The sequence below is a fragment of the Mytilus californianus genome, unplaced genomic scaffold, assembly GCF_021869535.1.
Source record: "Mytilus californianus isolate M0D057914Y unplaced genomic scaffold, xbMytCali1.0.p SCAF_6, whole genome shotgun sequence".
Taxonomy (NCBI): Eukaryota; Metazoa; Mollusca; class Bivalvia; order Mytilida; family Mytilidae; genus Mytilus; species Mytilus californianus.
Genome location: NW_026262712.1, coordinates 116,657,760 through 116,682,394, shown reverse-complemented (window position 1 = coordinate 116,682,394; position 24,635 = coordinate 116,657,760). Strand labels below are relative to the sequence as shown.

General features: G+C 30.9%; 1 protein-coding gene across 1 annotated transcript; it reads left to right on the top strand.

Moving 5' to 3' along the window:
* The first annotated feature begins 1,302 nt into the window (after positions 1–1,302).
* LOC127705974 (ADP-ribosylation factor 6) lies at positions 1,303–18,622 on the top strand. The gene is made up of 5 exons (XM_052210355.1): positions 1,303–1,513; positions 4,684–4,780; positions 8,142–8,245; positions 13,143–13,341; positions 15,026–18,622. The coding sequence occupies exons 2-5, from the start codon at positions 4,699–4,701 to the stop codon at positions 15,166–15,168; spliced, it is 528 nt and encodes a 175-aa protein (XP_052066315.1). The 5' UTR covers positions 1,303–1,513; positions 4,684–4,698; the 3' UTR covers positions 15,169–18,622.
* The last annotated feature ends 6,013 nt before the right edge of the window (positions 18,623–24,635 follow it).

The window sequence follows — 24,635 nt, the reverse complement described above, 5'->3', positions numbered from 1 at the left end:
AATCTGTGTCGAATCTATGTTCCGAGTTTGTCAATATGCACTATTCTTTTTTCGACAGCCTTCAATATCTTTTTCCAAATTTCACCACACGATTTGTTTTTTTCATTATAAGGAACATTTAATTGAAACAAATTTAGCACGATGCAACGTCTGAAATAAGCGTTTTTCGGATTTTCGACGTTTTCACCCGTTTGGACAAAATGACTACCGTTTTGTAATGTTTCGTAGCATTTTATTCCTTTCAGACCCAAGCATGTAGTTAATAAAAAACAAATCTAGGCATTGTGTACTCTTCGTGTATCTAACTTTTGTTTTTATAAATTATTAATAACTTATTGAAATATCAGGTAAAAAAACCGCATTCATTGCTTTGACAAATGATATATCAACTTGGACAAAATGACTACCGCTTGAAAAACGACTGTAAAGAGAAGATTTCATAGAATCTACAATATTTGAACTCACGAACAGGCAAATATTTGTACTATTGGTAGATGTTATTATTATCATAGGCTTATCATTTTTAGACATTTTCTGCTATATCTACTTATAAAATACACTTTCAGTCGTTGAGTCAACGAAAAACGTCGTTGGACATTTTTCTTATTCCAGCTTAATATATATGCAGCCGCCGAGTCAAATGAAATTTGACAAAATAATGACTTATTTGTCACAAAGAACCGACACATGTCGTCGTTCTCGCCAAGTTTCGGGAAAATCAGAGAAAGAGAAATAGGATCACTATACATAACAGTTTTTCAAAAATGTAACGTTGGACATCCGTTTTATCACATGTAGCTTTGTTGTTTTAATCCTCAAATATACTAGATATTACTTAGCATATGACCAAGAGCTATAAGAACATTATTGAAAACATATACTGAATTTGATTTTATAGTGGTTAGTGTTTGCTAACATTTTTTTTTTTGGTTTTGCGGAGGAAATGTCGATGATTCTTTTTTAAATCCTATGGGTTGTAGGAACAGCGTGCGTAACGTTAATGCCCTTTTACCTAGAGTGTGATTGCATTACAATCTTTGACTTCCTCGAAAATTATTCATGTGTAAAATTGATCAATGACTTCATCTGCTCCACATCACGCCCAAACTCTCGTGAGAATTTGCGTGTTCAGATTCAAATGCTGTATTATTCCGCATTATACTTTAAAGCGGTTCTGGACTAAGATCTCGAGAATTGTTTATTGAGCTGATATTTTTCTAGCAGCTGTAGTATTAAAAGAGCGCTTTCTTGTCATATGTTAAGAAATTTTGGTCAAAATTGTGGACTATTTTGTTCGCCATTTTGCGGAAGTTTTGACCACCGCCATGGGTGATAATACCGCTTACAGAAATGGAACTTGACAGAAAACTGTTACAATTTTCTCTTGTTATATGTTGTTGTTCAAAGTCCAATTAATACAACGAAATAATAGTTTTTGAATGTAAACAATTTAGATCCCTTCTAAGAGTCAAAACAGTCCTCTACTCTGATAAATACACCTGTAAACATTGAGGTAGGTGGAGACCAATATAAAATGACACCGGTGACTTTCTCGTTCAGCTATTTGACATTACACTACCATTTACACTTTAATTCATGAAGGAGTTCATAGAGTTTCAGATAAGATCACGCTTCAAAATGATATAATAGCAGATCTTCTCTAAATCTAATATATTGACAAATGAATATTTACTTGTAAAAATACTGTATTGCACCAATTTTCAAATAAAATTAGATTGTGTACAATATTTATAAAATAACTTTACACAAAACACCAAAAAACACTTTATCAATCTCTTCATGTACATTGTGATACTAAAGATATTAAGGAATGTATTCTTATTTAGACAGAATTAGATTATTCTGACAGCAATAAATAAGTGATTGGCTAACTGCGCACCTTAGACTATGGCTTAGAATTTTTGGCTTCACTTTGGTTAACTCATAAAACAAATAATAAGTTAATATTTGCGTGAACAAATTCTTGACATACTTTATAGTTTAATTTCATGAAATCTTCTTAATGCAGTGCTGTCAAGTCTTGCACAATTTCCTTGAGACTCACTCATTTACATGCTCACATGTATTTGGCGGCATTTTCCTTTGCTCTATTGCTTTTTCTCTTTACAATTTTTGCCAAATCTCACGCATTTCATAAAATTTGACTTAGAATGATGTAAATCTTTTTATAGAAAATGGTTAGATATGGTTAATCATGGGATTGCAATTAATAACTTATGCTTGAACTTATCAATTTAAACTTTTCTGAATCTTCGGAAGACTTAAACAATTACAAGAACGATTCTATTTGTGTTACATTGCAGATATGACGAAATCAGGTAATGCATGACATTACCAGCAGCGCAGACACGGGGGATTCTACTGTAATTATCAATATTTGATTATCACTGTGACACATTTTGATCAGTTCCAATTTAAGCTAATTGAATCAATTACCCATCTAGAATTAGATTGACATAATACAGTGTGGTCCGAGTTTTTGCTTTTTATTTTCAAATTTTTGTGTTTCTTTATACACAATTCCTGTTGGGATTCTGTGTCTGGAGCGATTTTCTGATTTGGCTGCCCGCAAACTCCCTTATCAAGCCCCATTAACTCTATTCAAGAAAACTTTTATAAACCTCACCTCCAACTGGGTACCTTTAATGCCTACAGATCCATTCTGTATACCCACAGCACGTAAGAATTGAATAGCAGACATATCAGCCTTTAAGAATTCGAATCTGTTAAAATTTTGAAATACCTTCAATTAAACCTGTAAATGGGATGGGCTAAGCATGTTCAATTATTAAAAAAAGAAAAGAATGTCAATATTGAAATGTGAAACAAAGCAGCCACTGGAAAGATCCCTTTCACTAAGGTTTAAAAATAAATTTTATGTGTTTCCGGTAACACCCTTTTCAAATTAGGGTAGGTTGGCAGGTTTTTTTTTGGGTGTAGAGGGTGCAGATGGTCAATATGGATTAGCCCTGGTGGTCATAAGTGAACCAAGGTTATTCAAAGAACTATGATTTTTTACAATGATTGTAATGTCTTTCACGTCGCCGACTGTCATATTTGGTGTTACTTGGTAAACTTCCCCACTGGCACCGTTCAAGATGCATTCAATTTTTATTTGAGCTAAACTTCCATCAAACTCCATCGATGCTCCAAATATTTCAGTAGGTTTTTAGCCTCCAAGTGCTGACATTTCGCAATTTTGATTGCAAATACTGAACTGGCACGGGCGTTCGCCATAGCGTTCTTACGGTGATAATGCGCCTCCACACCGGAGAGCGATTGAAATGCAATAAAACGCCGAAATTCCAGGTTTTTTTTTGTTTTTTTGCCAACACCATAAAAAAGTTAGGGTTGGGGGACACAAACTAGGGTCGGCCAGGTTACCAGAAACACATATTTTTAATATATAAGGCCTTACTGATTGTACTCACAAAAAATCATTAGAGTAGAGGTACAGTCTGCATCAAAATTTTTAAAAAATACTGGTCCGAAGACCAATATTTCGACATTTTCTTATGTGTCTTAAAGTTTTGTAAATACTTACTAGCCCGAATAGAATGTTACATGTCTGGGGCATCGGATTAGTGGCTAAAGGTGAAGACTGCAGGTACAACGAAGATTAACATATTTTTTAATCTATGACATGAAATCACACAGACTTAGAAAAATCGTCATTATACGATTGCACATGCTTTCCTGTGTATATATTTTTATATTTATGTTTACATCAAGTCATATGACCTATGGAATTCCTAGGAGATCATCTCAATAATTAATTAGATGTCGTCTATTCTTAAATACACACAAAATAGTGATACATTATAACGAGTCCATGCATTGTAAACTGCTTCTTTATATTATACGCCCATTTACGGGACGTATTATGATATACCCTTCTCTAACCTGTCTGTCTCTCCATCATCAATAACTCAAAAATTCTTTCACCAATTTTCATGTTTGGCTTCATTTATAGATTGGTATTTAATTAGAATAAATTTTAAAGATTGTTGATTAATATATATAATGCACACCTCACCAATATTGTCACTATTTCGTTCTGACAAAATGGGTCATTGTGGTTTGTTCCTGCAACAATCAGTAGCTGGTCAAATCATGGGAATACTGGTTTCCTGTTTCACCTGTAATAAATGTGACAAGAAATTATAATTTAACAACCAGTTGAAGTTATTTTAATGGCAGAGTGGCCTGTACGTTCTCCAAGAGAAGTTGGAACATAACATTTTGATGATTTCTTCAAAAACTATTCGTTTCAAATCATTTGTTGTTACCTCTAACTTATTTAATTTAAAAAATTGCAACAGCATCAATTAAAACTATGTCATTTTCTATTTACTCCATAAAAAATTGCAAAAGGCAAACAAAGTAAATAACCATATTTAAATTGGTCTCCATATATATTTGTTGTACATGTAGATTACCTATTGCTTGCAAGGTGACCTATAATTGCTAACATCCACATCATTTGGACTCTAGTAAAGGCAATCTGATCATGCCACATCTATCTATTTTTATGTTGACATTTTGATCTATATTACCAGTATTAATATTTTTATCATATTTTGGGTTTATTGGCATGCCATCTTATACAATAGTTATACATTTTTATCTCGTTTGTATTCACATATACTCCTTTCATTTCAGATTTGAGGGAAAAAGATGGGGAAGTTACTATCCAAAATATTTGGTAACAAGGAGATGAGAATTTTAATGCTGGGCCTTGATGCTGCTGGAAAAACAAGTATCCTTTAATTGCCAAAGTTATTAGTGTTTCCTACAGGATGTTTTGGCGTGGTATGGCTCCCGGTTGTTTTTTTCCTGGCGTCGTGTCCCTTTTTGTGGCATTTTACAACACCCTGCCGTAATTTAAAATCAGTTCTGCAATTCATCTTTTAATGAGACCATTTCGAGTTATTTCAATTTGGACGCAATCACGATTTTAATGGCCAACACTTTATTGAATTTTGTAATTATGTTTGATCATTTTGAAGCGACCAAGTACAATTAGGGTTCATGATTGAATCTTATAAGGACAACATCAACTTTGTACCTATTCAAATTTAGAATGTAGACAATTTTAAAGGAAAAAAAGGTGATTGTCTGAATTTTGAGATATATGCCATAATATGGGATGAACATTATGTAAACAATCAGCTGTTTGTTTATATTTTCATATTAAGTATGACCATGCCACTTTAACTATTTGATCAGTCGAGACGTCACTTTGGGTGTGAATTTACGACAGCTTTCTTACTGTTGTTATCTAAATAAATGGAAGTTAAGATTGATTAAAACAAGGCAGTTGCACTATCAACATTGTATTAGCTGAGTCTAGAAGTGATAATTTGTATCGTATATTGGTATGACATTGGTTTTCGCACTCTAACTTTAGTTTAAGTGAATGGATCTCTATGAAATTTTACCATAAGGTTCAATATACCACAAAAGGAAGGTTGGGATTGATTTTGGGGGTTATGGTACCAACAGTTAAGGAATTATGGGCCAAAAATAAGCATTTTTGTAACTTCCAGACATAACTTGTGTGTTAGTGTATGGATCTCTCTGACATTGTACCACAAGGTTCTATATCTTAAAGGGAATGCTGGGATTGATTTTGGGGATAATTGCCTCCAAATTTCAGGAATTAGGGGCCAAGAAAGGGGCAAAAAACAAGCATTTTTCTAGTTTCATGACAATAACTTGTGTGTAAGTGTATGGATCTTTATGAAATTGTACTACAAGGTTCCATATATCACAAAGGGAAAGCTGGAATTGAGTTTGGGGGTAATTAACCAAAACGTTTAGGAATAAGGGGCCAAAAATAAGCATTTTTCTAGTTTCCAGACAATAACATGTGTTCAAGTGTATGTTTAGGAATAAGGGGCCAAAAAGGGGCAAAAAAATAAGCATTTTTCTAGTTTCCAAACAAAAACTTGTGTTCAAGTGAATGGATCTCTCTGAAATTGTACTGCAAGGTACCATACCACAAAGAGAAGGCTGGGCTTGATTTTGGGGGTAATTGCCTCAAAATTTTGGGAATTAGGGGCAAAAAAGGGGCAAAAAAACAAGCATTTTTCTAGTTTCAGGACAATAACTTGTGTGTAAGTGTATGGATCTTTATGAAATTGTACTACAAGGTTCAATATCATGAAGGGAAAGCTGGGTTTGAGTTTGGGGGTAATTGCCCTAAACTTTTAGGAATTTGGGGCCAAAATTTTTTCTAGTTTCCAGACAATAACTTGTGTTCAAGTGTATGGATCTCTCTGAAATTGTACTGCAAGGTACCATACCACAAAGGGAAGGCTGAGATTGAGTTTGGGGGTGATGAATCATAAGGGGTTTCAAAAAATTTGTGGGGGATTTTTTTTCCATTTTTTTCTTTAAAATTTTCCATTTTAAATTGGTTATTTCTGATTTATATATAAAAGCAAATAATAATGATATGGTTTGAATAGGTAAATTAAAATTTTTTAAGTTCTTAGACCACATTCATTCTGTGTCAGAAACCTATGCTGCGTCAAATATTTAATCACAATCCAAATTCAGTGCTGTATCAAGCTTGAATGTTGTATCCATACTTGCCCCAACTGTTCAGGGTTCGACCTCTGCGGTCGTATCAAGCTGCGCCCAGCGGAGCATTTTATTTCAAAAAGGAGATAAATTAATATCCTTATATATAGATATCTGTATTTCTAACCAGTAAATATGAAACAATGGTATATTTCAATTAAATCCCTATCCATAACAGTGGCTTCATATGTAAAGGGAGCCATAAATGTGTAGTCCTCAAAGCAAAAGGTGTCCTTAATGTGTAGCTAGTTGTGTTTAGAGTGCCCTCTGAGAAAAAAAACTTGCGTCCTTTTCAAAAGCTGCAGGAAACCCTAGTTAATTTAAATATTTATTTAAGACTTAAAATCCAACTTCGTGATTTATATTACAATGAAAAAGGGGTTCAAGTAAACAGGTAGTCCCCTTCCCCCCCCCCCCCCCCCCCCCCCAAAAAAAAATATAGAAATCTGCATCCTGGCAGAAAATTTTTATATGTAGATGTGGACTTGATCCGGAAATATTGTGGACTTAAATGATGCTTAAATGTCTTGACTTCAGTGGTGCTGAACCAAAATGTTCACATTCACAAAATGTGTTTGGATAAGTAGGGAGGCAGGAAATGGAAAAATTTAGAAAAATTGGTCAATGATGTATTTCTTACATCATCTGAGCATCTATTGCTTGGATCTGGGCTGTATTCTGATGTTCTGTTATCTTGACTCAATAGTTGACTTTGCTTTAAAGAAAAATGCTAAGCTTGCATTTTGCAATATATATCTTGTTAATTTTAAGTTGGAGTCTAGTCTATTTTCTTATTTATGATTTTGGGATATACATGTATTGAAGGCCTATATCCATGTGGTTAAGATGTCAAATTGTAATTCTGTACTAATAAAGACAACAACTCCAATAAAATACAATCATTGGTCATTTGCATCATTCAAGACAACACATATGTTTGTTGCTATCCAGATATGAAGAAAAGGAGGTGTGAGGCATAACTCAATGAAAAGTAATCTAAAGAAACAAATCTAATTAATTGCACATGATTACTACATGTAGTACTAGTATATGTAGTTATATTCTGTTATTATATAGTAACAAAAACAAAATATAAAATACCTAGAATTGGATGTTTATCCTCGTTCAACATGTTCAAACAAAAGGAAATGTATTGAATCCCTTTAAGCTGCATTTTATGTTTAAATGCTTGGAAATTGGAATGTTATAGAACTTTGTTGAGTTTTCAGATGATAGAAAAGAATAAAAAAAATTGTGAATATGATACATGTATTAAAATTTACTACATATACATGTGTATTAAATGGGGTGCCAATTAATCTACAGATTTCACAATGAATAAGCACAAAAAGCATGATGTAATATTTACTTGTAATATACCAATATTGACTCCTTCCTTAATAAATATCAGTTTTTCAAAAGTAAATAACAACATATTTACCTCATCTGGTCAAAACACAATATTTTTATTATTTACAGTGTAAATGTAATTAAACTTCTAAAAATAGATTTTTCCTTAACAGCGTTTTCAGCAATTTTATACAAATTAAAACTAGGACAGTCTGTGACGACGATACCAACTGTAGGATTTAATGTAGAAACTGTAACTTATAAAAATGTCAAATTTAATGTATGGGTGAGTATTGTTATAAAAATGTCAAATTTAATGTATGGGTGAGTATTGTTATAAAAATGTCAAATTTAATGTATGGGTGAGTATTGTTATAAAAATGTCAAATTTAATGTATGGGTGAGTATTGTTCTAAAAATGTCAAATTTAATGTAAATATACTACTGCAACAGTTTGTCATTGCAACTCCTCTGATTCTTTGTAGTTGATAAGGATATACTATGTATATGTGCATATGTACAGGAAATTATGATCAAAGTTTTTTTCTAGGAGTTATGCTCCTTTGGCCCTTTACTGCTGTAACAGTTTGTCATCACAACTCCTCTGAAACTGCACAACAAAATTTCATGAATCTTTGCCGTAGGTGACAGGAGCATTAAGTGTTACCCTTAACCCCCGTCTTTCTGTTGGTCCAATTTTCGTTGCAAAGCTTCAGCGGGGGGATTTGTGTCCTCAGACATATTCTTCTTTTATTTTCTAGGAGTAATGCCCCTTTGAACTTACAATATTTGCCTATACCATGTATACTAGTGTTACAGTTTGTCATCACAACTCCTCTGAAACCACACAACAGAATTTCATGAAACTTTGTAGTTAATGAGGACATAATATGTAGATGTGCATATCCACAAGAAATTTTTTAGGCGTTATGAGTATATGCTAACAAAGGTTCTTTGATTTTAAAAGGCATACAATTGCAGAGTAACATATTAGAAACAATTAATCTTCAAGATTGAAAATAACCACCATAATATTGGTAGATCTAAGTAAGATAACCCTTTGACCATAGTGCCATTGTGAAACTAAACATTTTATACAAATTATACCTAACTTTCTGAAGGATCTATTTATTTATACATGTTATAGGGTTTGACAAGGAGATAATCCCTGACATTTATTCATACAGGATAGTTTTAAGCATCAGAGACTGTCTGTTATGGCAGTCATTTGTTTAAACTGAAAAGAAGTGATATTGTGAATAAATTTACTAATAAAATCTCTCCAAGCACTTGAAAAGACCCAAAGCATTACACATATGTTCCTTTTGAAATTAGAGGTTTAAAAGTTAATACATGTATGTCTTGGATTTCTGACCTTTCATAAGTATTGTGTAAGGATGTCTTTTATGTTGGAAGAGAAAAAGATCTGTCTAAATATTCAGTTTTCTTAAGTAAAACTGAATGTTTATGATAAAGTTCTGAATTTGAAGTGTTTGGGGAATTGATTTTAGCAGTTGGGTAAAGATATTCCCTCTGTTGGAAATAAACACATATGGAATATAACAGTTTTACTGTAAATTGAGATCTAGTAACCCAGACTTTATTTACTAGTCCATGACTATATTTTCCTCACTTTAGCTGCTAGTAGGGATATTATGTTCAAATTTTAAGATTTAGTGATTGAGGGGTTTGTCTGTCTGTCATTCCTTCGTTTTTTTTTGTCCTTCTGTCACACTTTGATATCTGCAATTGCTCCTGTACTGTTTGACACAATTTTGTTAAACTTTCACAGAATCTTACTCACATGAAGCACTTTTGCACCATTTATTTCATTTCATTATCTGATTAATTTTTTCTTTTGGATGACATGGACTACCTCATATCTGCACACTAGTAATTGCATCAGTTTTCCCTAAACCCCTCATAATTTAATAAAACTTTCTCAAAATCTTAACCATATAATGTCATTGTGCACCTTTTATTTCTTTTGATCAAAATTATTCGTTGGGGTTTCCAATACAAATGCATGGACTTGCTTTATTAGAGGGTATTAATTTTTTATTCACAACTCCTCCTAAACCCCTGATTAATTTAAACTCTCTCACAATCTTACCCATATAAATGCTATTGTGGAACTCCTATTTTGTTTTTTGAGAGTAATAATTTTTTGATGTTCAGCAAACAACGTGTGTTATTCAGAACATATTTATATCCTCCTAGACTCATCAGAATTTGATGAAATTTTCTCAGAATCTTCATATGATGTCATTATGTACCTATTTTATTTTTTATCTGATTTTTGTGTATGCACCTTGTAAGCAAGGACTGGAGTATTATTTTGTGAGCTATGCTCACAGTACCTCTAGTTTCCACTTGTGGTTTTCTTAAAACTTGTCTTTCCCAAATTGAGCAAATATTTTTGTTAAAAGATACATGTACCTGTACTAAGACAGCTATTTGATAAGTAAGAAGGAAATAATTTTCTGATATCTTAAATCTTTCTGTTTAAACAGGTGAAAGTCATCAAAAAATTATTTAAAATTCTCTTGTTTATTAATAGCAGAATATTACATCGTTTTGAATTTTTAAGGATGTTGCACAAGTGAATACATGTAGTAGTAATATAACAAGTAACCCTTTCAAAGTCATGTTACAATAAAGGTCATCAAGTTAGTTATTTATTAATGACTGAAAAATGTGTGTACTGGAGTGATTCATACAATGATAGGACAAGGTGTAATAAGTTTGAAGTGTTTCTACTTCCTTGATGTAATTACTGCTTAATTTCCTTGTCCTTTACATAATACAAATTCATATCATAAGGACTTAGTCTTATAGTAAAGAATAATGACAAGATCTTAAGCCAAAGTTGAGGAGAATGTAATTGGTACATGTACTATCTTTAATAATTTTAGAACCTCTAACTGTTTCATATAGGTGGTAGTACTTCAGAAAAAGAAAAAAAATGGTATATTGAAACTTGTGACTGTAAAAAGTTTTCTTCTTTTTTTTTGTGTTGGCATTATTAAAATCATAGGGCTGTTCCATAAATGAAAAGGAGTGAAAACTGCTTAAAATGCTTAAGGATGTTCGCTACTCTGTTTCAAAATAACAAGCTTTTTAAAAGACTGTTATAAATTGATAGTATATAAATAAAGGAACTAAAAAAGCAGAAAAAAATGAAGGGTCCGTGTGCTTGTTTTCGAGATATAAGCCATTGAAAATTTGGCGGGAAATAACTCTCTCTCTAGACTTTTCATACATTTAACATTGGCACCCTTTTTCTTTAAGAAAATTATGAAAAAATAACAAGGATTTTATAGCATTTTCAAATATGGCTATTTAAACTATATGTAATAAAATTATGAAAAGAAAAATAGGTGTTAGCGGGCAAAATTTTTATTGGAACTAACATGGATAAAACTAGAGGATTCCGAATATCTGACAAAAAGTCAAAAACAAGAGTAGCGAACATCCTTAACAAAAGATAACATGTCTAGAGACTTCATAATGTTCATCCTTTCCTGGACTACAGTTTGTCTCTTTAAGAATGAGGTCTGGGAAAAACATGTACTTGATTTAACTGAGATTTTTTAAAAATCAAGTCATTTTGCATAAGTTGCAATCGTATAAACACATTGTCCAGATTTTATATATTGATTTCTGGAAAAAAAAGATATATTGTTTGTAAACATGAAGATATATTTGATAATTCAAAATAACAACTCCTATTTATCTTTATTGAACTTAAGTGGGTATATGAAACTTTGTTAATATATAAGTCAAGTATAAAGATAAGAATAAAAATATGATATTGACTTAACATTGTTCTAACAAGAAATTTTAATATTTGTAACATCATTAACAATATTCAGATCATCTCTCATTGGTGAAATTTGTACCACCTGCTTTCATTCATTCTTTCAAATATATATGTTTAATGAAATTAAATTAAAATAAGGATGAACTTCATATAAGAATGAAATAATTCTGATAGAACAAGGCTTAAAAAACTAAATCAGAGGGGAATCCTGATACTGAAAAGTCCTACATCCTCCTAACTTTTTACTTAATATTTTTTTAGAGAAGTATAATTTAGTTTTACTATAAAGCATTCAACTAGAAATTGGATTAATTGGCCTAAAAAATATTAATTTGCGTTTACCCTTGTTTAAAGTGTGAAGTTCAACATCAGAATTATCTAATATCCAAATATTTTGTTGATCTTATATTCAGATAAAGTTAATATATACTACTCACCACCCTTATACATTGTTATGTATGTAACATAAACATTGATCGTTGTAAATAATGAAAGTAAATATTGTACATTAATAGAAAGAGGCAGTATTTTTACCTTTGAATAAACAAAATTTCTGATTTCTTATTTAATATGACTAAAGTATGAGTAGAACTTGACTTGAAAAAGAAAAGCCTTGTTAATAAAACAGAGAATAGGTTATAAAGGTCAATGTTTATAATAATAATATTAAAACTGTTATTCTGAATAAACCCAAAGAAATGAAATAGACTTAGTAATCTGATCATTTTGAATGTGTCTAAAACAGTTCCTGGACCTACATGTACAGGGATCATGTAGTTGCCACTTTTCTCTCCAACAGCCTATCCATGATTCTGAAACAGATGCTTTCCAAATGAAATGTTGAATTTTCCTAGCCTAGGATGATTGAAATAAAATTATACATGTACCATTGAAAGATATAGGTAAAGGGGAGAAACCTATTATGTGTAGGGGTCAATTGGTGATGGTTAAAGTTTAAGGTCACATACTAATAATGGATTTTTAAAACAAATGCTTTTGTGATTGAATTATGAGGTTTACCTTGCTCATTTTGAACCTACACATGTATCAGTTATGGGTGTGAAAAAGTCAAAATTCAAGGTTGCTGTTACCAAAAAAAAAAGGTTCAGTGTCTAGGTGAATTCTCTTGAAGTAGATCTATTTTTTTTATTTTTCAGCAATGATATTTGGAATGCTCAATTGAAAAGGAACAGTACTTCCCAGAATTGTTTCATAACATGTACAGTTTGTACAGCTTAGATATTTTTAAACGTTGCTTTGTAACCTTGATATGAAGAAGCTAGGGAGACATATGTCTTGTGTAGAGATGATTTTTATTATGATTCAGTCAAACACAATAAAATGAACCTCTTTGTTTCAGGATGTTGGAGGACAAGATAAGATACGACCATTATGGAGGCATTATTATTCTGGAACACAAGGACTTATATTTGTAGTAGATTGTGCCGATCGTGACAGAATAGACGAGGCTCGACAGGAGCTACATAGGATAATTAATGATAGAGAAATGAGAGACACTATTATACTTATATTTGCTAATAAACAAGATTTACCTGATTGTAAGTCAAGTTATAGGATTATTTCTTTAGGGGGTATAATGTGTGGGGCTAAGGTGTATCTCTGAATTTATCGAAAGGACCAAATACTTCATGTCTTCAAAATAAGTGATTCTGAAATATGGACCTTTAAAGTTTGTTAAAGGGGCATAAGCTGTCAAATTCATGTTCACAGATTTGACTCAAATTCTCATATTTGATTTATAACATACTAAAACGTATATCAAAATAACAAAAAGTCAAAAATAAACAATTAACATTGCATGAATTCGATAATATGTATCAACATTTCTTGTGTAATTTTGTCTAGACGTCATCTAATTAACCATCAAGATGACTGCCGACAGCCATTTAACTCGATATAAAGAGATAGTGACCACGTGCAATTGGATTTTTCTATGTCTGTTTGATTTCAAATTGTAGTTTAAAAAGTATGTTTATCCTGGTTTTTACCTACACAAGAATGATTTTTTTGTGGATCGAATCAGTCAACCAAATGGTTCATCCTTGTTTCACTTTCAATGTTGACATTCTTTTCCTTATATCAGCTGAATTCATGCATAACCCATGTCCAGCTAAGGGGTTAATTGAAGGTCACATAAATACAGATTCGATGAGGTTAAATTATTCACTTGCAAGTAAATAATTCATCAGTGATGTTCTTAGCTTATTTTGACAAAATTGAACTAAATTGGCTGCTATAAGCGAATTATTATTTCATTATTTCACTTTCATAAATGATTTAAAAAAAAAAAGATTTTTTTTTTTTTTTATATCTCATAGCTATTAAATGTCCTTTTAAAGGATCTTCCATAGTAAAGAGGGTAAAAGGATAAATCAAACTGATCCATTGATTTCAATGAGGACCAGTAAGAATAAAAAAAAGTTGAAGGGCTGGTACCTCAATTAACAGGAAACAATTAAATATACTTCAGGACTAGAGTATGTTGACACAAATTTTATTCCTAAAACACTTTATAAAATTAATACTTGGTAATACCATATATATATCAAGAATGCTTAGTTACTTATAGAACATTTTAAAATTATTTGGAAAAAGGAAAACCATGATTTTAGAAACAATTTTGATATATTTGCTGACCTAGATAGAAGTCTATTCATTTGTTCAAATTATTCAAATGATAAATCATGTAAATGAGCATGTGTTGGTGTTCTTGCACCTTATCATAGATTGGGATGGAATTCTGGCATAGCATTGTAGCATGTGGTGAAATTCTGGCATAACATTGGATAGAAGAAAAGGAAAAAAAGACATTAGCTCTTAATAAAAAAGATAGTATTTTTGATATATGCAAGAATTATTTTGAGATTTACTAGGATTTGTACAATACATCAAATCAGTTGTATATATTTTTAAATCATTTTATTTGTAAAAGGGCCTTCAGAAATAACAATATAGCATTGCTAGTTTTATATAACTCTATATATGGTACTGCTTAAAGAGATTAAAAATCTAAAAATGAATAAAAATAAACACAAAATTTTTATGCATGCAATGATCATGATGATGATTTTGTTCTTCATGTTGAACACATATGAAGGACAGAGTTTAACAAGAGAAAACAAGCCTTGTTTCAGATGAGTAATGAAATAAAAAAATAAAATGAATGTATTAAATTGAAATAAAATGTGATGGTCTCAAAATAAATATCATTGTTCTTTTCAGCAATGAAACCACATGAAATTCAAGAAAAATTAGGATTAACACGTATACGTGATAGAAATTGGTATGTTCAGCCATCATGTGCTACATCAGGAGATGGACTATACGAAGGACTCACTTGGTTAACATCCAATCAAAAGTCTTGACCCTAGTCATTATATTTAGTGTACTGCAGCTTCATCCAGAATGGGCCAAAAACAGGAAGAGACTGGCTGAAAAAGGCCGCCTACATTTCTTAATTCTATCTAAAGTGCTGTTTTGTTGTAAATTTTTGCAGAAGAATTATCTAATAATGTATGATGATGATAATTATGTAAAGAATGGAATGTTTTAAGTCCAATGACACATGTATACATTTAGAAATGGAGGGATTTTTCTCAGCGTTAGTGGTTATGTATGTTGATAGACGATACTGTTGAATGGAGTCACCTCTTTGCTGCAGATTATTATTTAATCATTTAAAGAAAATTTTAACATTATATTTTCTTCATTTTTATTTAGCTTGTATATTTTAACAAATAAGCTTTTTCCTCCTCCCAATATGTCCATGTATCATGCATATGTTGATCTTTTTATTTCTCAAATTTTCATCCATAGCATTGTAACTTTTTTAGTACTTATTAATATTAATAAACACTTTGGTTAACTATCATGAATGCAAAATTTGGAAAAACCATATCAATGGTATATTTAAGGTATTCAATGTAAAAGTGAGAACTTTCAAGATTATCCACATATTATTATGATTTTTCTAAATTTTAAGGTTCTTATTAGTGAAAGGAAAAATTCTAACCCCATAAAAGGAATTAAATGAGGGAACAAAATACATAGGAAATAACTGGCTCGGGATGTATATATAATGTTGAAATACCCATGCATACCTCTACAATTTTATTTTGCTTAAAATGATGTCCATATTGAATACCTGATTGTCATTAACATACATGTAGACCTATATTTATAGAAGAGTTTACAATGCAGTATTGTACACCTTTTTTGATTTAAGGTAAAATTCAGATCTTCAAATTTTCATTTGAAATAGAATTTTTGTTACATGAAAATAAAGAATTTATTAATAACACTTATCTCTAAAAGTTCAATTTCTGTCTTCATTTAACAGTATAATAATACAATCAAGTTCACTGGGTCATTATGGTTACTTTTTTCAACTTTGACTGTGTACTGAATATGATTGTATCACTTTCTTGTGTGACACCAAAACTAAAATTCGACTTGACTGTAATTATTTTATTTTTTTTAATATTTATGAAATTATCTGGATTTTGTTTTTCAAACATACTGATAATTAGTTTCCAGATGATGAGAAAATAACTTTTACTTCTTATTTAAATGTACTATTATCTTAAATGCATTCATATAGTTTACAGTTAACATAACTTACACACTTATAGTTTAAAAGATATTTAAAAGGTGTTTAAGTGGAGAAGCTTTTTGTTGATGTACATATTTTTTATATTTTTAATATGCTGTATAAAGCAATGTTTCCGTTTTAAATTGTTATAGTTTGAAAGATCTAGGCATCAGAGCTGTATGGAGTTATGGCATACATGTAGTTGTAAATTTTGATTGACAGACATAGTCATACAGTTTCTTACACATGAAGAAATTGAGTTTAATTGTTTGTAAAATTGTAATTGTGCAATCTGAACTCTCATTTTATTGTAATGTGTGATTAATTTTTTATACAGTTGAACCACAGTTATTCAAACAAACATCAGCCTTTGTTTTACATAATCATTTAAAAGTAAGAACTAAACATATGTATATTAGTCAGTGCTTACAATTCAACTAACTGGAGAGCTAAGTTTTGAGTAGCTGTGGTTCTACTGTAGATCTCTTGCTCAGTAGGTAGCAACAAATTGAAGCCTTTCCTTGTATGTATTAATATTAAAAAATATGGGATAGATTAACAAGAAACCTCAAAAACATGTATGTAGTGTTCAAAAGCAGTTCTGGATAAAACAAGAACTGTTGAATTAGGGAGACTTGATGTAGGCTATTTAGATTAACATTACCTCTGTAATTCACTAATATCTTTTTAATTATTGTTTAACCTTTCTCATTTCTGTTAAAGTTGGAATTGTAATTGTAAAAATTAATATATTCTATTAAGATATGTTTGAACAAAAAATCATGTGTGGTTAATTGTTCTATTCAGGGTATATATTTAATACCTGGTGCTGATTTATCATGTGATTTGGTAGGAATTTCATTAAGAAAAGGGAATTAGAATTCTTAATGGTTACGTTTCAAAGTGTCAAGTCTAGATAAAACTTTCCAGTGTTTCTGTTGAGGAATCATTTATCTTACTCCCATAGTAGTTCTCCAGTTGAAATAAATATGTTAAACTCTCTATGATTTTAAGAAACATAATTTTGTAATATTAAATGTAACTTTTGAGTAAATAGGATTATCAGAGTCAATATAAGTTTGAAAAGCCGTCAACAGAATCGACATTTTTGACTAATAGTTGTATTTTACAGGTGTTTTAAGATAATGTTATTGTTGATTCTTTATGAAATAAACCAAATTATTTCATTTCCGACTTCTTTATGTGACTGGTTTCCTGTTTTAAATTATGAAATCTTAGAACAGTAAAACATATCATGTTAATGTAATAATCATGATTTATAAAGACATTGAGTTTGATCAAGATGTTGTAATCATGATTTGTAAATGCATAGAGTTTGATCAAAAACTATAAGATAATAAAAGAGAAAAGTAGAAATTCCTAGTAGCTTGATGCATGAAAAGTTTTACCATTTAATTCATTTACAATTTATAGTGAATGATAGCTTTTTTGCTTATATTGAATTTGTTAATTATTGATGTGAATGTTTTATATGAATGATTTGCTTCGGAATACTTCCATTCATAAGAAAAAAATATGTAAAGCACTTTCATTTATATATTAATGCCTTTAGGTTATTTAAAGTTGATAAACAAATATTTATAAAGACATATATTTAGGGGAAAATATATACCTGGTAATTCTTTTTGTGATTTTTTGATTTTTGCAATATCTACTCAGTTTTAGTTTATTTATTTTGCATACTTCATTAATAAAAAATAGTTGATATAAAGAAAAGATAATTAAAAATCAGTTTCTCAGTATTTCTACCACGTCTTAAGATTTTTTTTTTAATAAAAATGAATTGTAATTTATACTTGAGGGAAAAAGACTTTGAATCTTTGTCAGAAAAATATAAAGATTTTTTTTATTACAAAAGTTCTTTGAAAGATAATATTGATAAAACATTTGATAAAGTAAAGTGAAATACAGGAATTCTGAAAATTAAAGAAACAAGTTAAGTTAGAAGTTGAAAAAACACATTTTTATATCCTAATGGAAGTATTTAAAAACATGTGAAATTTAAACTGTGCATAGTTTTAAATGGTAACCATTACCCTAATATTTTAACTGTGCATTTATTTTGTTTTTATTGTTATATAGTCAGCTTCCATTAAAGGGGAGACAAATCTTGTTATATTCAGTAAAACACATGAATTCTGGTAAAACCGTGTATAATGAAAGTATGCAAATGTTATTAAATAAGTATAACATGATACAAAACCAAACATGAATGTGTTTTCTATTTAATGCCAATAATCTGTGAGATGGAGTAAGGCTACAGTCCGTGTAACGTAAAAGTTAACAATACGAACGATGCCCGAATCATGTACGGACGATGCCCGAACGATGTACGTACGCTTCCCGAACGGTGTACGAATGCAAACGAAACGCTGACCGAACGTTGTACGAACGCTGAACGAATGATGTACGAACGAAACCATGTACCATAAACCATACCATAAACGATAACATAAGCACCCTTATATCGTACATCGTATGGTTTTGCGTAAATCTTTTCGTTTAGCGTATATCGTATCGTTTAGCGTACATCGTTTCGTTTAGCGTATATCGTATCGTTTAGCGTACATCGTTTCGTTTAGCGTATATCGTATCGTTTACCGTACATCGTTTCTTGGCGTACATAGTTTCGTTTATCGTATATTGTTTTTTAAAATATATAAAACATGAACAATGTATTTTAGACGGAATTCGGAATTAATCTAATGTTCGTACAAAAGTATATTCGGAGTCTTAAGGTTTGCCTTTTGTTCAAAAAATTTGTTAATCATATTTATATATTCTCTTTTATCGCATGTATTTTAACATCGACTGAATAACAGTTTCATTTATATATCGTAATTTAACTTTTTTTTTAGATTATAGATATATTTTTATTCATCTATCAAATCAGTCGAAAAAAAATTCGAATTCTTAAGTGAAATTATAATTGAGCGTCTTCATTTTTGTATTTTCTAACAACAACAAAAAATAGACCGTTTCCCTCTATTCTTCAATTTTCTAAGACCATTTTCCTCTATTCTTTATTTTGCACGTTATACTCTATTCTTGTTTTATATTTTTTACTTTATTTTCCTGTATCTGTATTCCCTTTATTCGTAGCAACCCACCCTAAATATACATATGCTACACAGGGTCTATAGGTCATCGCTTGTGCCGTGATACACATGTTTGCATAACAAAGGATGTTCTTGTTCATATTTATAACATTTTAAATGTCCTCCTAATAATACATCTAATAGTTGCCACTGGACGTTTAACAGCTAACTATAAATTTATCCGTCATATTCTTAGTTTTGTTATAATGTGTAAATCAAACAACATAATGAAATACTTGCAGATTTTCACTGCCAAAATAATAGGAAATAATTGTACACAAAACCACTCAATCACATCGCTACGCCACAAAGTCTAGCTTTTTCACATGTAAATAAATTATTATCATTAATCTATTTCAAATTAATTTTAAATGATTTTAAATCAAACGGTCATTTTACTAATTTGCCAAAAAAAAACAGTTATTTTCATTTCTTTTTTTAAACAGATCGATTGTTTTTCAATGGTCGGTACCTGACAGCATTTATGAAATCTATTTTCATTTTTGCCAGTAAGAAAGCTACATAGAACAGGAAAAATCAGTGTCATAGAAATACTTCCAGGCTTAGTTTTTTTAATTTCTGTTGACATGTGGTTTAATGCAAAAATGTAACTCCTGAATACTGTATTTGTACCCACCAAGCATTTTGGGATTAATAACAAATCAATGGTAGTCTCTTGTACTTTACTTTGCATACAGTAAAGATAAGAAATAAACAAATACGTCTCCGAAGAATGTTGCTTTTGATGATTTTTTAAAAGATGATACCGGTATATCTTTCTTGATAACGCGTGAGCTTCGTGGGGGCTTCGATCTCTGGAACCCGTGTACACTAGCTCTGTCACGGACACGCTGGGGTATGTTGCGGCCACTAGGCGCCTCTTCGAAGTTCGGGCGTACACTTAAAAAAATGCCTAGCTACGCCACCTTAGGTGTCTGTATCAATTTAGACTTCATCTTTCGTTTAAATATATTCATATTTCTGGACGTACGTATGTCGGGGTTTAGGCTATTCCATTCAATAGTAGTAGATGGAAAAAAAGGATTTTCTGGTTATATCTATCTATAACTGGGTATCACATAATTATTACTGTTTCGCAAATTATAATTAGATATTTGACCAACAAGTGGCATTAAATCGTAGAGGTAGTCCCATTATATAAAGAATAGAACATAGTGAGCTTTCTGGACTTTCTTCTGTCCACTAGCAAATGTCAGCCTGTTTCACTTAAAATATATAACTTACTGACTAGCAAACACGGGCAACCCAGTTACTAATATTCCTGCTTCTAACTAAACATGTTCTAAATTGTCGGAATCTTGTTGAGTACAACCATAGCATAGCATTTGCCTTGTAAGGGTTAAAATCAATAAGCCAATCTTAAGACCATGCTAAGATTTGTTCTAAATCGCTATTTAAGACATCCTCTATTGTGTAAGGACTATTACTTGAATAAAAAAGGGATGTTTCATCAGCACACAATCGAGTTAGACTTATTAAATTACCAGCTATGTCAATTTACATGAATAAGGAATAGAAGGGGACCCAATACAGAGCCTTGCGAAACTCCTGCTTTAGTATTCTCAAAAGGCGAAGCGTTTTTTTTTCTATTTGAAATATAACTAATTAAGTGATTAAGACGTTGCGCACGGTATTGGTGTCTCTTTGGAAATATACGATAGATGGCGAGTTATTCAAATTCAAGCTCTTTTCCCTACAGTAAATTTCCATGTTCTGCATACCATTCGAAAGGAAATAAACCAAAGAAATCGATAACATAGATGAGTTTGTGCTTTGTACATTATATAATGAAAAACTCTGTTTTCAATTATGTTCTTATATCTCTTGGTCATATGCTTAATGATATCTAGTATATTTGAGGATTAAAACAACAAAGCTATGTGACAAAAACGGATGTCCAACGTTACATTTTTGAACAACTGTTTTAACTCCTATGTATAGTAATCCTATTTCTTATCCTCTTATCTTCCTAAAAATTAGCGGGAACAACGTCGTGTGTCGGTTCTTTGTGATATTAAAGTCGTTATGTTGTCAAATTCCATTTGACACGGTGGCTACATATCAAGCTGTAGTAAGAAAAATGTCCAATGACGTTTTTCGTTGACTCAACGACTGATAGTGAATTTTATAAGTAGATACAGCAGAAAATGTCTAAATAAAGTAAGATAATAATAACATCTACCAAAAGTACGAATATTTGCCTCATACTTTGTGAGTTTAAACATTGTAGTTTCTATAAATTCTTCTCTACACAGTCGTTTTTCAAGCGGTAGTCATTTTGTCCAAGTTGATATTTCATTTGTCAAAGCAATAAATGCGGGTTTTTTACCTGATATATTTATAATTTCTCAAAACAAAAGTTAGATACACGAAGAGTACAAACTGCCTAGATCCTTTTTTTCTTAACTACATGTTTGCGTCCTAAAGGAATCATATGCTACGAAACATTACAAAACGGTAGTCATTTTGTCCAAACGTCTGAAAACGTCGAAAAATCCGGAAAACGCTTATTTCCGACGTTACATGTGCTATATAATCTTGTTTCAATTAAATGTTCCTGATAATAAAAACAAATCGAGTAGTGAAACTTGGAAAAAGATATTGATGGCTGTCGAAAAAAAGAATGTGCATGTTGCTAGACTCGGAACATATATTCGACACAGATTAAATTTTGCTATTTTTATGAATCATTTTTAGCTTTAAGCGATTTATTTAAAAGAATGATGAAATGATAAAAAAAATATCTCGTTACATGAACTACATCCGACGTTTAAAACTTAAGCAGTTAGGCAAATTTAGATCACTGGGGAAATACTTTTCAAGCTTGGGTTCAAGTAATGAAGAGTTGTATTTCGACAAATTATGTGTCAATTAGAATACAATTCAAATCAAATTAAACAAAGGAAAAATGTTTTCATTTACTTGCAGAGTGTTAGATATATTTGTATCGGGGTTGAATCAAGATATGGAAAATTTACAATGACAGATGATATGCACCATGAAATTTTAGCAGCCTCTGATAACACTTTTGTACATCTAAAAAAAAAATTTAATTGATTTATGGAAAACCGTATACGTCCCATTTTCCTTCCTACATTACTTACGAGCATTTTTAGGTGAATTAAGGGTAAACATTGTTAAATCGATTTTCACAACTTGAGGTAATTCGTGGTAAATAGACATCATAAAAATTAATGAGACAGAATCAACCAACCACATATAAAAAACAAAATAAAACTTACTTAATTTAATTAATTGACGTCAAAATTTTAGAAAACCCTCTTTGACGTCGCATTTTTTGGAGTAACGTCGTGTTGTAGGAACATCGTGCGCAACGAAAGTAGATTTCTTTTTATTTTCGCAGAACACAACATGGCGTGAATATTGATTTTTATACTTGTAAAACAATGTAAAAACAAAACCAAAACCATTGAAATCGAAAAGTAATCCGTTTGGAAATGGTATAAAAAAAATGTCAAAGAAGATTTAGTGTAAACCGATACTCAGTAATATCAGAGACATATAATACAATAGATATATAATTTGATTATGATAATCTTAACACTGAAAGCCGATCTGTTTCATAATCAGTTTATGATATTATATTAGAACATTCATCTTTACTTCGAGTACTTTTAATACTTTTAATTACCTAAGAAGATCTCGCGAGGATTTCCTAGTGGCCAGGAGATATTACTTTAGTTCGACGAGTTGCAAATCTCTTGTATTATATGTCTCTGGTAATATGTTGACTAGAAATGGAAGCGCTAAATATATTACAAATAAGAGAAAAGACTGTAGCTCTCAGAAATCAAGGATTTTGTTTTAAAAATATAAAAAAACTTACATGCTATATTGTTCCCTTTGATTTATTTGTCTATTGATGTGTACATGGTTTAAAGTTTTGTCTTTTTAACTACAATTTGTATTTTTCTTTTGCAAGAATCTTTTGAGAACCTTGTTTAATGTATTTTAATAAAAGAATAAGTGACTGTTGCACTACAAATGTACATGTACTTGAAGGTTTCATTTTTTCGTTTCAGTTTACAAAAGTTCACCTGACAACCAAAAAGAACTGCCAACCAAGAGCCTTTATCATTCAAAAGAAGATAGTTCCGTAATGAACAATTCCTGTATGATAGGAGATGGACTGACAATTTCTGTTTTGTTGAGGATAAAATTCATGTGATTTTACATTTTCCTGTAAATGACTATATATGGCAAATTCTTTTCATTAAACCTATTAACACTTATGAAATTGGTGATGAAAATGTTATAATTTTTCAAGGGAAAATAATGTAAACTTGTTATTGTCTCTCATAAATCTGTACAGATTATATCAAGATTTATAATTGTATTTTTTGTTTGCTTTAAGTGAGACTTTTAAATAAAATATTGAAATAATTTGAATAGATTGTATGTTATCCTCAAGTCTGGAATAAAAAAACAAAATAAAAGATCCAACCTCCATATTGTATTTAAAAAGGTAAAGGTCCATAAAACCTGACAAAATCAAACGCTTGTCTACATAAACCAACAGAACAAATGGAAGCAAACCTGTTATATTCCTGACTTCGTACAGGCATTTTCCTTTAAAAATAATGGTGGGTTAAACTTGGTCTTATGGTTTACAGACTTTTCTTAGGCCTCCAGGAAGAATAAAAATTAAAAATGTGTAACCCTATTATTATTGTTATTATTATCATTACTGCAGTTTTCTAGCTTTAGTATTTTGTATTGACGAGGACAAATGATGGTAAAAATAATCACAAGGACATTTAAGCAGATTTGTACACTTGAATTGTATATTCTACAATATTATACAATGCACTATTAGTATCCAATCTGTAGTGCTGTACCACTAGTAGTTCCTGTAAAATCATAGTACTAGTAGCCTAACAGAAGGTCTAAACATCTGACATCTAAACACTTGTTGGAATCTAAACACTTGTTAAAATCTAAACATGTTTAGATGCTAAACGTGTTTCAAAACGTACACAGAAAAAGTGTTTAGATTTGTGTTTAGAATCTAAACACTGTTTTTACAGTGCAGTCAATGTGATATGTTGGAAGCACGCTCGTTCTTAGAGGTAGCCTCATA